The 15,529-nt window shown below is 41.4% G+C and overlaps 2 protein-coding genes across 2 annotated transcripts; both read left to right on the forward strand.

Annotated features, from left to right (window-relative positions):
* K441DRAFT_583594 (uncharacterized protein) lies at positions 1-171 on the forward strand (the record flags this gene model as incomplete). The annotated part of the gene is made up of 1 exon (XM_067644505.1): positions 1-171. The coding sequence occupies one exon, from the start codon at positions 1-3 to the stop codon at positions 169-171; it is 171 nt and encodes a 56-aa protein (XP_067499050.1).
* Positions 172-12,493: 12,322 nt separating this feature from the next.
* Positions 12,494-12,982, forward strand: K441DRAFT_530435 (uncharacterized protein; the record flags this gene model as incomplete). Its single annotated transcript, XM_067642175.1, has 1 exon — positions 12,494-12,982. A coding segment is annotated over one exon (489 nt), but the record flags the coding sequence as incomplete, so codon positions are not given.
* Between the last annotated feature and the right edge of the window lie 2,547 nt (positions 12,983-15,529).

Raw genomic sequence — 15,529 nt, forward strand, 5'->3', positions numbered from 1 at the left:
ATGGCTCCAAAAGGCCTATATAACAATGGACCCCGTGTGCAAGCGCTTACTCTCCTTAGTAAGGGCTTCAAACCTGATGAGATTAAGGCAGATACTGGTCTATTAAAGAGTACAATTTACGACCTACAAAAGAGGGCTTTAAGCCGTGGCTATGACCCTTCTAAGGATTGAAAGATCCTTATTACTTATGTGGAGGACGTACTAAAGGTTAGTAAACCTAAGAAGTATACTCCAGAAGTAGAAGAAGCGGTAATTAAGACAATCTTAAAGAACTTAACTACACAAAAGCTTTCTATATAAAAGAAGATCTAAGAATAAATAGAGAGGATACCAGAACATATTTAGAAGATAATTAAATTAGAAGGAGGCAATAAGTATAAAGAGGGGCGTAATAAGAGGAAAAGGAACCTAAATAGGGTACGTTAGAGTATAGGTACACCTACTGAAAATAGATGCCAAGAGAACCCCCTGTCTTGTGGCGTATACCCCTGCGAGTCCGATTACTTTTGGCCGCGACCTCCGTAAAATGGACGGTTTTCAAAACCGTCGGCCTTTGTACTTAGATTTATTCCCTTCCCGGATAGAGGAAAATCCGTTCTTTTGTTACTAAGTTCCTATAAACCTTATTTTATAAGTTTCTACTCCTTAGAACGGACCTTCTTATAAACTTTCTTAAGACGAAGTAAATAAGTAGATACCGCGATATAAGCATCTAGGGCTTTCTATTCTGTATTTTGAGAACGCTTAAGCTTAGTAAGAGCCTATACTAGGTTACTATTAAGCTTTATAGTAGTAGATTAAATATAAGACCCTAAGATAAATTAATTAGGGAACTAGACGACTATTAAGGATAATAGGACGCGTATATTTAGCGTTAGAAGTAGAACAAATATCGCAAGATAAGCGAATATTCGCTTTAGTACACTCCGCGCAAGAGGACGGCTGTTAAGAGGAAGGACTCGCCAACGTAACACAAACTAACCCCTCTTTCGAATAACGCGGACACGGAGATAGTATGGCAGCAATAGTGCGAGCACAACGTTGCGCGTATAAAGAAGAAGAAGCTTTAGGTATAATAAGTAACAATATTAACTAAATTAATTAAGTAGACATTGCACCTCTAGTAGACAACTTAGAGATATTAGGAATCTTTAAGGACAAAGATAAAGAGAAGGGAGGTGGTATTACGGGCGCTTTAAGTACAATATTATAACTACTAGGAGAGGAGTTAGAAGCGGCTAGTTGGTTAATAAGAGCACGGTCTAGGATAAAGCTGGTAAAACTATATAATGAGGAATAGTAGCTAAGATTATATAATATGCTACGTATTAAACGAGAGGAGAGTAAGGAACTTATATACCTTATATATAACACGTACACCACATATAAGGAGGATTTCTTAGGAGCAGTGTCTTGTATTTAAAGGACTATAGTCCTTACCTAGATAGTTCTCTTCCTTATAGTAAATCTTAGAATATAATTAGAGTTAATCTATTAGGCAACCACTCCACTAGTTATTATTACATTGTTAACTTCTTATTTACCTATATACCCAGCCTATTAATAAGTCTACCGTAGTATTTCCTATAAGGCTTCATTGCACTAGTGTTACGGCACTAACCTAATGCATACTATTTTATACTGTCTTGTACTATTTCCTACTATTAGCTAGCCCACCACTAGCTCCTTAGCGGCTGGCCCTACCATTTATATACGATACCCCTATTTACCTTCTTCTCTTTATACTATAATGTAGTTATTTAGCCTACCTATATTATAGCACTGTGACACCTAGCGTTCTATTGTCCTATTGTCCTATTATCCCATTATCTAATTATATTATATTATACTGCACATTTCTTATTAGTGAAGGATAATAATAACACTCCTATTATATAATAGCGTCAGCTAAAGACAGCCGCTTAGGAAAGGGGGGAATACACTATTAGATAGAACCTTAGGTAATATCCTTATTATTAGCGAGATACTTATAGATTATATAATAGAGGGTATTATGCTTTTATATAATCCTATACTCCTCTAAAACTAAAAAAAGAGTATTCTGTTATTTAGCTCTATAATAACTAGGTATTATATAAAGGGCAAAAAAACTTTTTTCTAGTTTTTCTAGCTATTAATAAAGTAGGCACAAACTATAAGAAGGTAGTTATTTAGAGACGTCTAGATATTGATAGAAAGATAAATACTTATTAATACTAATTAAACTTGTCTTTATATAATATCTTTCTATAACTAAAAGAAATAGGTAGTTATTTAAGAAATTTTTATATATATTGTTATTATTAAATTAGATAACTTTAGGTTAAGAGCCTAATAGAAGATATAAAACTCTTCCTACTTTATGATTTAGAATAGAAGGTTTTATATAATAACTAAGTTAATAAAAGCTTACTAGATAACTTCCTTATTTAGAGCCTTTATAAGGATTATAGAATTAACTTTATTTTAAATTTTAATATTATTTATACCTAAAGTTCCTAAGGCTTTTAAAGTGCTTACTCCTTTATATAAGGCTATTTTAAATTAATAGAGATTGCATAGTCTTTTATAAGGTATTTTTTTAATATTTATAGTTAATGTGACGGTTCGTCTACATAGCTACCATCGAGGCGTCGTCGGTCACGGATCAACGTTACCTAAACGTTGCCCCGACGACCGAACATGTACATAGTCGTCTACCGCGCCCCCTTCTTTAAGCCCTTACCTTAGTCTATTCATAATATAGCCCCTTATTATTGCTTAATCTATTAGATCGCTCCCACGGAAAGCTAGCCGTGATATTAGACTAAGGTCAACCCCAATTGGCCTATAAAGGCGACACAATACTAGGTCTAACGGTTAAACGCGTAGCCAGTTCTACCACCACGACTACAGACCAACCGACCCTCTAAGCCCTGCTCGAGGCAGGCAATTACGACAGTAGATTAAGTAGCTAAAAGAAGAGACTGCGGCAATTAGATTAAAAGGATTACCCCAATTACAATCTCAGCAGTAAGAGGACTTACCTAAGGAAGTAAAGAGACACTATGGCAAGAAAGAGCGCATTAAGGCCTAGTGCACTAGAAATAGCTACCAACCCAGCGCTAGTAGGTCGCGAGGAACCCGTAGACGCGACACTTAAGCCGCCAGAGCTCCAACCGTACTATAGCAAGACAGAGCTTTTAGACAATATAAAGAGCAAATAGGACCGTCTTATAGTATAATCGGAAGACGATAAGAACCCTATATATTTTAAGATGGAGACTAAAAAGGAGTTTATAGCCGTAACTACCTAAAGCCTAGCCGAGATACCTACAACCAAACTTATGGAGGAGCTAAGGCTCCAGGGAATATAAAGGAAGGCGTTAGAATAGCAGATCGCTATACTATAGCGTCTTACAAATAACTACGCGTATAAGGCTATTAATATAAAAGAGGAGGCTAAGGTAAAGATAGCGGAGCTTAAGGAGCACCTAGATAATAGGACTAACGAGCTCCGTAAGGCCAATTAGAAGATATTAAGGATGGGCCGCAAGGTTACTATACAAGCCCCAAATCAGGAAGACAGCGAGCGAGAAAGCACACCATCACAGACGATTTAAGAAGGGATACTACTCTCTTAGACGAGCAGTATTACGGGCTTAGGACGTACGGCGAAGTTCCTAAATCCACCTACGCTTATAGATAGGAAAGAACCTACCTATTAGGCCTAGAGCGGCCACGTATAAAATAAGCTTTAATTTAATACAGACTGGTTTTACCGGGACGACCTAGGCCAAGAAGAAGATGCAAAAGTAGCGTATATTAAGACGCGTATAGGAGGCAAAGCTTATAACCACCTCTTACCTTATCTAAAGGTAGAGCGCGACGCAGAACGCAACCCTACCAGTAAAGAGGTACTTAAGTTCCTAAAAAACGTCTTTAAGGACCCAGATCGCCGCATTAAGGCCTGGCAGGAACTTAAAGGCCTTAAGATGCCGTACCTAGGAGACTTCAACGATTTCTAATCTAACTTCGTACGGCTAGCAAATATCTTAAAAATGCCACAAGATTAATGGAAAAAGGAGCTTCACAATAAGCTTTACAATAGCCTACGCGTCTAAATAGAAGTTAAAGTAGCAGACGAAGACTATAACTTCCACGCTTATTGCAAGACTGCTTAACAGTACGCCCAAGGTCTAAAGTAGATAGGTAAGGAACGAAGTAACTATAGAGCAGCCTAGGCTACGAAGAGAGCATCTACTAGGGGCGCTGAAGAGACTAAGGGTCCCCCCCCTTCCTAGCAGTCTCCGACTCCAGCACCAGCCATAAAAGCGCCAGTCACCTGTTTTAACTATAGCAAGTAAGGACACTACTCTAACAACTACCCAGCGCTAAAGAAGATAGAAGCTAAAGCAATTAACCAAAGTAAAGAGTATAAGATAGTTACTAACTTACCGGAATTAGAAAATAAGCAGCTCTAGAAGAAGTCTCCTACCTAAAGCAGATTGGAGCAATTAGCACAGCGCCCGTACAGCTAAAGGAAATCTTAGGAGGCGCAGCCCTTATAACGCTATATAGGATCGCGCTAGGCGGCGTAGCTCTTAATATAATAAGCCTACTCGACTCTAGTGCGGGCGGAGAGGCTTTTATACACTATAAGCTACTGCTAATTATTAAGCAACAACTATAACCAAAGCTCTACAAGATTAAAGGACAAGAAGTCGCCGTATCCGGCTATAACAACTAGCAGACGAATATAATTAGACAGCTCTTTAGGGCTAACCTAGTTATAAATGGCTGACGAGTCCCTATATAGTTCCTATTCTATAATACTAGCCGCCATAATCTTCTTATTGGCTGTAGGTGGTTTAAGAAAACTAGGGCCCTTATTAATTGCAAATACCGGGTCTTAGTATAGCAAACTAAGAGGAACTACTATGGTAGGCAGGACGTAGTTATACCAAGAAAGGAGCTCCTACCCCTGCCAATTAACGAGGATCACTAGAAGGATACAGATTAAAGGGACGTACTACTAGACCTAGAGCCTAGGCCTACCCCCCAGCGTATCCTTAAACATATAGTCGCGATCAGCTAACTCTAAGAGAAGAAGTCCTTTACTAAAATTAAGCCGGAGGGATAGGCTAAGCCAAAGCAAGCCAAGCGGGCCTTATACGACTATAAGTATACTTAGAAGATTAATACCTAAGACACAATTAGGAAAATGGAAGACCAGCTCCACCCTAGGCTAGCTCCACCATTAAAGCTAAGAAAGAGGAGGCCTTTATTTACTAGGGAGTTTAGGGCAGCAGATATTATGCTACTTAAGGCAAGGAACTTCTTACGAGGAGTAAAGTGTAAGGACGTAGTAATTAAATATACCAGTCTCTACGAGATAGACTAGTTAATAAAGGATAGGAAGGGACAAGACGCCCTACCTAATAACAAGGAGGAACTTCACCGGCTTGTCTATAAAAAGCTACCGTAGCCCTACCAAGAATACACTAATAGCTTCTTAAAGGCTATATTTAATACGCTACCACCATATTATAAGGGAGTAGACCACGATATTATTCTTAAAGGCGATAGCCGCAATTTAGCCCCTAGCCTACTATATAATATATTACTAGAGCAGCTAGAGCTTATTAAGGTCTACCTACAGGAGTACTTATAGAAGGGGTTTATAGTACCAAGCGACGCACCCTTTATAGCTCCGGTCCTATTTGCCAAGAAGCCTAAAGGGGGGTGGCGATTCTACATTAACTTTCGGAAGCTCAATGCAATTACTAAGAAGGACCGCTATCTGCTGCTATTAATTAAGGAGACGTTAACAAGGCTATTAAGAGCTAAAATCTTTACCAAGCTAGATGTTTGGTAGGCTTTCTACCGTATATAGCTAAAGGAAGAGGTAGAGGAGTTGACCACCTTCCATATAAGGTACGGATCGTATAAGTACCGCGTCCTACCCTTCAGACTATATAACGGCCCTACATCCTTCCAGAGGTTCATTAATAGCGTCCTTTTTAACTACCTAGACGATTTCTATATAGCCTACATAGACAACATCCTAATCTATTTGGACGACCCGTTAGAGCACGAGATCTACGTTAAGAAGGTCCTGCAGAGGCTTTAAGAGGTAGGCCTACAAGCGGATATTAAGAAGAGCGAGTTTAGCGTTACCGAGACGAAGTTCTTAGGCTTTATTATTGGTACTAATAGGATCGCTATGGACACTAACAAGTTAGCTACAATTAGAGATTGGGAGCCCCCTACCTCCGTAAAAGGAGTGCAATCCTTCCTAGGGTTCTGCAACTTCTACCAGGCCTTTTTAAAGGATTACGGCCGAGTTATATAACCGCTTAGTAAGCTTATAAAGAAGGAAGCATAGCACCCGCTAGGGGAGGAAGAGCTTAAAGCCTTTAAGCGAGTTAAGGCCCTTATGCTATCGGGCAGTGTAATAAAGCACTACTCACCGTTTTAAAACACCCATATAGAAACTGACGCGAGTAACAGAGTAGTAGCTAGGGTACTAAACCAGCTGCAAGACGATAAGACCTAGAAGCTAGTAGCCTTCTTCTTAAAGACAATGTCCCCTAAAGAAATGCGGTATAAAATCCACGATAAGGAGATACTAGCAGTGATAAGAGGCCTACGGGAGTGGCGAGGTCACCTTATCGGCCTCTAGCGTATACCCTTTATAGTAATTACGGACCATTAAGCCCTTAAGTACTTCACAACCAAGAGGCTACTAAATCTACGGTAGGCCCGCTGGGCAGACCTACTAGCTAATTTCTATATACGGATTACCTATAGGCCAGGCACGGCGAATATAGTGGCTGATACCCTATTACGAAAGCAAGAGGACCTAAAGACGCAGAAAGAGAAGGACGTAGCCGCACGCACCATATACTTAATTAACCCCGCCCTTACGATTGCTACACTAAAGACAACCTCCAAGGACCCCCCAGTTGCAGCAAATCGCGAATAGCAGCCATACGAGCTAGTTAATCAGATACTCCAGGCCAATTAAACTAGTAAGTCGCTAGTAGGGCTACGGCAGCTAGCCGAGCAAGACTAGAAGGGCTGGAAGCTCTAAGGAGGACTACTTACCCACTTTAGCAAGCTAATAGTCCCTAATACTAACTGCCTCTATACCTACCTTATTGCAGAGGTATACTCTCGCCAGGTAACCGCTTACCCAGGCAAAATAAAGACTAGGAAACTTATGGCAGACTAATACTATTAGCCAGGACTACCCTTAGACTATAATACCTACGTAAGAAACTATAGGGCCTATAGAAGGACCCATATACCCCAGGACAAAACCCTAGGCCTACTGCACCCCCTACCAATCGGTGAACGCTGCTGGCAGCACGTCTCCTTTGATTTTAAGTCCTTCCCAACGGACAAAAAGGGGTTCGACAACGTCTTTATAGTTATTAATTAACTAGGCAAGAGAGCCTTCTCACTACCCTGCTATAAAACTGCCACCGTAGCTAACACAGCAAACCTATACTACTAATACGTCTGGCGCGTATACGGCCGCCTAGAGACGGTTACATCAGATTAAGGACCCTAATTTATCTTAGCCTTTATAGACAAGCTATATAAACTAACCGGCGTTAAGTAAAAGCTCTCTATATCCGGTTACCTACAAATAGATAGCAATATAGAGGTACTAAACCAGTACATTAACCAACGCTTAAGGCCCTTTATTAACCACCACTAGGACAATTAGTTAGAGCTCCTCCCCTATATAGACTTCGCACAGGCAATCTTACCGCATAAATCTACTAGCTTCGCACCATACGAGCTAGAGCTAGAATTTAAGCCGAGGCTTTACTTTGACTGGGAGGAACGTATACGAGCAACCTTAACACCTTATAAGAAGCTAACACAACAAGAAGCTTAAGCTTTCGTACGTAGGACCTGGGACGTAGTTAAATAGGCAAGAGATAACCTAGTGAAGGCCCAAGAGCGGCAGACAAGGCAAGCTAATAGGCACCATCATAAACCAGACTTCGGAGTAGGTGATTGAGTATACGTTACTAGAAAGGGCTAGGCTACCGACCAACCGAGTATTAAGCTAGATAGACAGCTCGCAGGGCCCTATAAGATTCTAGGTATAAAAGGACACTCGTATATCATTAACCTACCCCCAAACATAAAGATGTTAAACGTTTTCCATGCCAATCGACTACAAAAGGACCTAGATAACCCCCTACTAGGCCAAAACAGGGAGCCAGAGGAGCCAATCCTAATCAATGGCGAGCCAGAGTACAAGATTAATAAGATCCTTGCTAGTAGAACCTACTACAGAAGGCTACAGTATAAGGTTAACTGGGTAGGCCACGACCTAGATAACACCTAGTATAACGCAGACGGCTTTATCGGCGCCCCCTATAAGATTAAGGCGTTCCATAACGAGAGACCCTATAATACTGGACCACCCGTACGGCTGTCGCAATGGCTAGAGGCGTATTATAAGGACGTAGATCTAGAGCTCTTAGAGGAAGACAATAAAGCAGAGAAGGACGGAAGGGCAAGACAGATAAGGAGAGCCTGACTACGAGGATCGAGGGCGATCCTCCTGGCTTAAAGGGGGGTAATGTGACGGTTCGTCTACATAGCTACCATCAAGGCGTCGTCGGTCACGGATCAACGTTGCCCGAACGTTGCCCCGACGACCGAATATGTACATAGTCGTCTACCGCGCCCCCTTCTTTGAGCCCTTACCTTAGTCTATTCATAATATAGCCCCTTATTGTTGCTTAATCTATCGGATCGCTCCCACGGAAAGCTAGCCGTGACAGTTAATAGTACTAAGTAACCTTTACACTAATTACAGTATATAAGCCTGCGGTTTTTTTATTATATATTAGCTTATTTATATATAATAAGTAAGTACATTTATAGACTAGAGATTAAAGCTAAGCCTATTATATACTGGAGCTCTTAATTAAGCTAGGAGTATTTTTAAAAAGAGATAAATCTGCCTCTAAAGCTATGTTTCGTACGATATTATAGTAGAAAGGTAGTAAATTTAATGGAAAATTTTTTATGGGGAATGCCAAGGAATATCGCGATACGAGATACGATACGAGATATTGTATCGAGATAAGATTAGATTTTTACCTACTTTGAATTTCCGACACTTTCCTTGTATATATATGGTTTCTTTTTCTTTATAGTTTAAATAGAAGGAGTCCTTATTCTTTTCTTACAATTAGTACACGGACTACCGATCGACAGCTATATATATACGAGAAAGATATAAGTAAGAAGAGCGGGGGTATAAGGGGGTAACAGGCAACAGAAACAGTGTGGGTCATAGGGTAATAGGCAACAGGAACAGGAACAGGGTAATCGGCAAAATCCGACCTAGATCGACACTATGTATCCATTTGTAGAGGATATAATCATTGTTTAGGCATAAAGCTGGTGAGGTTTACGGCTCAATTCTTGCGATTATCCAAATTCTCTCCATTTATTAAATGAAATAAATGCTCATGGTGGTTCCATTTCCATTCTTGTGTGTTCTATCCGGGTAGTACAGGTGCAGTGAATTACTAGAACTAGTCTGACGTATGACCTATGCTCTTTAGCAGTTCCAGCTCCGGTCGAACCTCGTCTCTAAGGAGGCCGCAGTATCTTTGCGGAGAAGACGAAAGTGCCGGTCAAGTAAGCCCTCAACACCGGGCATGCATTTTATGATGGTTGCTGCCGGGTAGGTGATCATGCTAGGAGCATTTAATCTCTTCATATGTTCGCATTATCTGGGTATTGCGAATATCCGTTTGATCATTGCTATGCCGAAAGGGTTAGGATTTTGCAATGTCTAGCATGTCTCACCATGATACAAGCAATACTCAAGCTTTTAGGTCTTTTTCTGGAAGTTATAGGAGAAACAAGTTACTGCCAGACTCTAGCTAAGTTGGATCCTATGGAAATGCTTCTTGGCTTACTTTCAAGCGCCCATGTAGTGTACCCTCCGTGGACGTCTTTCATAGCATTATCTCCGAATCCGATGAACCAATTTCGTAGAAAGCTGGGGTTTCGACAACAGTAATGAAGATGATACTTTACATTGTCCATTGGGACCATATATGTAGTCATCAGCAATCCTCAGCTTATGCAAGCATCGCTTACATTGAGCTGTCATGGTACGACAACGGTATTAGAACTAAGTTTCCTTTATCTCGTTCTTTGTGCTTCTAAGATTCGGAGATGCAAGTCGCTTGGCCACCTTTAAGAACCTAGAGGAATCATGCCTTCCTAACAGCTCGGAACCGTCATTCGTGAGTTTCGTGTAAATGGGAAAATCGATCCTCCCTTGAAAAATGAATGTTTCTTATAGATACTTGTTCTCATTTGGGGGAACTGTCGTCACGTGATATGGACGAGATGCTACTCCCAACAAAGCTTTTCACAATTCAATTCTGACCTATTTGCTTTATCATATTCCTGTTGTAATATTTATAAATTCTATGATATGTTGCTCGAAACTGGACAGATCTGACTCTACGCTCGATAAATTTTTCTGGGGTAGTAGTCTGCACTAGTCTCGATGAGGAGATTACGACGACTCCATGTTGATAGTCCCTGAACAGGAATAGCGCATCAAAGCAACACCGACTCCAACTCATCTGCAAAGCTCTCGCATACAAGTAAGTGCTTCATATATCACTTCAGGAGGAAATCCTCCTTGAATAACATTGCAACAAAGTCTTTGTTTTTGTTTAGATCGGCTGTGCCGTCGGTAGAGTGAATGGATGAAACGTACATTCTAGGGACAGGTTTTGGCACCACTGCAAAACTTTGGACAGACTCTTGCGAAGAGAGACACGTATCAGTCAAATAATTTCCACCCACCAAAGTACAGGCTTGCAGCCACCCGTCGAAGCCCACAAATCACCCTGTTTCGGCGTATTTTCTAGTAAACTCGAAGTCATGATGTGGAAGGCAAGCAAAGACAGGAAACTACCCAAGTCTATTCCACCCTTGCACATCCTATACTCAGAAGCGTATTTTGTACTCTCTTTCAAGGAGATATTATGGCAACTGATCCTCACATTCGTCATGTGGAAGCAATGATTGGATATACATTCAAGGCCACTCATTATCTAACCCAGGCCCTTACCGCTGCAGCCGTGGACGAGAATAATTACGACGGTAACAGGGGAATGGCTCAACTGGGGGAGTCATTGATAGGGACTGCAATCATTGATAATGCAGTTACTGCTGGAGCTACTCGAGGTGACTGTTGGAGCAAAGAATAGTATCTGTGACTGCTAACAGGCCCTAAAGAACAGGCGAGCGTGCGGTTGAGCCGAGCTGGCAGCAGAGACCACCGCCTGACTGTTGCAAAGCGTTGGGGAATCGAAACGTGTGTTAGATTCAGTCCTCGGCAATCAGGTGAATTACCATCGCCGGCTGTGTTGAGTAGAGCAGTAAGTGCTATCGTAGGAGCGTCATGGCTAGATTCTGGAAAGGATATCAGCGTTGTGACGCGAGTTATAGAGCGCCTAGGGTTAGTTATGGCATTCTTATGCTCAAGTGCTCTACTGACATTTTGGTTCACTACAGGGTTGCGCCCCAGGATCAGCCATGTATAGATCCTACCATATTACTACTCGACCCGAATAATCCCCACCGAGCCGATACGGTCGGGCCACACACATCGTCCGACGACAGTCAAGCAGCCAATCTGTTCACCAAATACGTCCGGTCCACAGAAGAGACGCCCGATGCAGCTGTGTTGCTCTTTGACAATGACCGCAGTGTCGAACAGAGGCCTCGAACGGCTCCAGCTATGGGACAAGCGGAAGCATTGCTAAACCATACTACACAATTTGGTCTCTTGGATTACGTAGACGAGACTCGCTTTGGTGAGACACAGGATATAATATCGTCCTTAGAAGTGGCTACTAATGCCCACACTCAATCACAAGATTCTTCGAGCATACTGCAAGAAGTACAAGCTGTTGATAGTCAACACCGGGAGTTTGGTCTCATGGGTTCGTTAGATCTCGGAGAATCTCGTATGAGTCGTGCCACTGCTGATACAGAACACTTTCAACTATCGGCAGGAACATTTGACACATCCAAACGCTGTCTGAGTAACACGCATATTGCACAACAGAATGTCTATGGGAGGCCCATGGACAGCCCCGTCGTCGCTGGTGGGAGCGTCAATATGACAGATATTGGTACGGGTCAAATGGATAACGAGGGAGAGGGACTGTCATTACGTACAAGAACCGCCCTAGTTACGCCCCACGATTCAACAAAAAAACCTGCTAAGAGACGGAAGACGTCAAACCGGCAAGAGTCTTCAGGGAGGGACAGCTCTCTGCAAGAGCCAGTTCGACTGCATCCCAACGAAACTCTGCTTGAGCAGCTCATTGCTCATGAGAGAAGGAAATTTGAGAATCAAGGGCGACAGGACTCATTCATTTTCTCGCTAACGCAAGAATCAATTTCAGGGTTAGGCGCGGAGCGGCATAGTTGGACACTGAGAGTTTTCTTTTTTGCAGTAGCCAGCTCTCACTCCATGCTCACCCTGCGGGATATTCTTCGGGCATGTCGGGATCGGACAACAGGGGATTTATCGGAGCCCATGCAAGGCCTTTCCACTGCAAAGCGTCTTGAATTCATAGAACATCTTGAGGGGAATCTTGCTTACTTTAGCCTCCTCCGAAGGTGTCATATCCTCAAACTTTTTATGGATAATTTTGACCCCTCCCGCCAAGCTGAGGGGGGCTTTATTGTTCAGACGCAACAAAGCATCTCAAACACGGGAAGGAAAAAGTCTGGAAATCCCAGCCACGTTGCTCATTCGGAAATGACCAAGTCCATGATCCAGGAAATATATCCTGAATTACAACCAAATACTCCTGGATATCAGACCAAGTACCGCTCTGTGTCAGAGCTGCGGAAACTTGGCAAACGCCTTCATTTCTTGACAACTACGTTCGGCTACGGCATACTCGGATTGCTGCCGTCAACTACAGGATCAGACCTGTGCATCAGTGATAGCATGTACGTACTCCTAGTAGCCTTCCTCAACCCAGAATCTATTATGATGGTTGCTGCCGGGTAGGTGATCATGTACGTACTCCTAGTAGCCTTCCTCAACCCAGAATCTAACCTTAACTAGGATTCAGATACTCCCTGAAGATATTTTCAATAAATTCGTCCATATTCTTGAGAAATATCAAGGCGATATCCTTCGGGATTTTAGCGACGCAGTAAAGCCAATTGTGGAAGGCGTTTTCTATGGCAAAATGTGCCGATTCACTCCGCTGCCAATCGAAAACATTCAGCAACAGCAAATCTTGGAACAACCGAAAGGGTCTGCGAAGCTTCTGGAGTTGCTGAAACCAGAGCCTAGTCAATGTGGGGTGTCGTATCAGAGGAATGATATCCTGCAGGATTGATGTTAAGTGGGTCTGAAATGCAGGCAGATTGTCTCGGGAGGGCTGCTAAGTAGCTGGAAGAAGGCTAGGACTGTTTTTCCAGAAGATGGAATGAGAGACAACTATATCTACGGTTCCAATAGATTAAATATTAGATGGTTCCTTCTCTTGGGCATGACTAGGTATCCCCACAAAGTTCCCGGGCTGGTGCTGGGGTTATCTGTCCAGGTTGCGCAAGTATCGCCAAGGAAAGTATCGACTTGAATAATCGTCGACCGGAATTTGAGGCTATATATTGTCCTAATTGGCGATGCCAAAAGGGACCGGTCTTTTTGGTGCCAGTTAGCGGTCAACAGTAATGCATGAATTATAGCTCTATCATCTCTAGGATATGGTTACTTTCCTAAAATATTTTCCAGACGCACTGTATCATAGTGCAGCACAACGGAGCATAGCGCAGTCCCTCAAACTGAAGCGTTCGCACGTTGACGCGGCAATCTGTGTTGTCGATCGACCCAGAGAGCTCCACGTATTTTAGCGTATTCATAATAGCGCGGAAAGCTTGGCAGATTCATTCTCCCCCTCCCTCACCTAAATTTGTATGGCGGAACCTTGGGATACCACTACCATTAATTTTTTACCATAATAAAGATATAAAAAAATCGTATAATGCCATAATCCTTACCTAATTAGGCAACTGTATACTAACTTTTGGCAAATAGTAATGGCCGCACAACTACTCCCTCGCCGAAAGCGCATAAATTAACACTTTCTTCCTGCCTCTAAGAAGGTCGATATCTCCCGCCTACTCCTCCGTAGCTGGCACCCTTAATCTATTATTAAGGAGACTAGTGCCTATAAAACGACTGTCTATACTATAGAGGGCAATCTTATAAGATATAGAAGCGTTATAGCGGCCTCCTTTTATAAACTTGGTCGTTTTTATTGGATTAGTAAGGCTAATAAGCGCGCGGTAATAGAATGGATAAAGAGGGAGGGCTAGAGGTAGTAGGATAAGATTATTTACTAGCTCGCGATAGAGTGAGGGACTATTACCTCTTAACCATTAATTTTGCGTATGTTAAAAAGAAATAAATAGACTTAAAGGGGGGCTCGTTAGCTATTACTAGCCGCTAATTAGTCTTTTTAGCAATACTATTTTAAGAATATTGGCCAATTTAACGTAGTTGATTTAGTATTTCTAGACAAATCAATCTTTAATAAAAAGACTAGCTAGTATTACTCGGTGTACGCTCTAATTGGCTATAATACTCGCTATAAAGGCAATACTTAAAAAGGACGTATCTAGAGTATCTATACTATAGTAGGGCTTAATAGCTAGCTGCCCTATACTGCTATATAAGAGGGCTATCTTAACGCCGATAACTTCTTTTACTAGCTAATAAATAGCTTACTTCTAGCTTTAAATAAGGATTTAGATAGCTACCAGAGGGTTATTATTATAGGTAATTTAGGAATATATACTAACTTAAGAGTTATAAAAGCTATTAAAGTAGTAGGCGATCTAGTACGCTACTAGCCCCCGTACCTACCCGACTTTAAATTTATTAAATTATCTTTCTCTATTCTAAAGTCCTAGATTTATTATAACTACTAGTATATAAGGCTAGCTTATTAGAACTTTAGTAGATTTTTATAAGCGTTAATTTAATAAAGTAACTGTAATTATTTACCTAGGTAGTAGCTCCGCGACTTAGCCGCTAGAGTATATATTAAGAGGGAGAAGTTTAAATACCTATATAACTAATCATTAGCGTTTAATTAAGAAAAGGTTAATCTTATTAAATATTAGGGCGCTAAGGCCCTTATAGTTTGTAGTAACGTAATAATAGTAGCGGGATATAATAGGTATCTGGTTTTTAATGGAGTAGAACTATAGAATTAAATTCTGCTATTCTCTAGTGTGGGGTAACTACGTTTTATAGGCGCCTTGCCTACGTCTTGCCTGCGCTAAGCCGGTTACGGCAAGTGCGTCTCTCTAGCTTAATAATTAACTCCCTTTTCTTAAGCGACTGTCCTTTATTAACGCTATTATATAATATGGATGTTATTATTATCCTTTACTAAATAAGAAATATATAGTAAAATACAATATAATTAGATAGTGGGAT

The sequence above is a fragment of the Cenococcum geophilum genome (assembly GCF_001692895.1).
Source record: "Cenococcum geophilum 1.58 unplaced genomic scaffold K441scaffold_55, whole genome shotgun sequence".
NCBI classification, from domain to species: domain Eukaryota; kingdom Fungi; phylum Ascomycota; class Dothideomycetes; order Gloniales; family Gloniaceae; genus Cenococcum; species Cenococcum geophilum.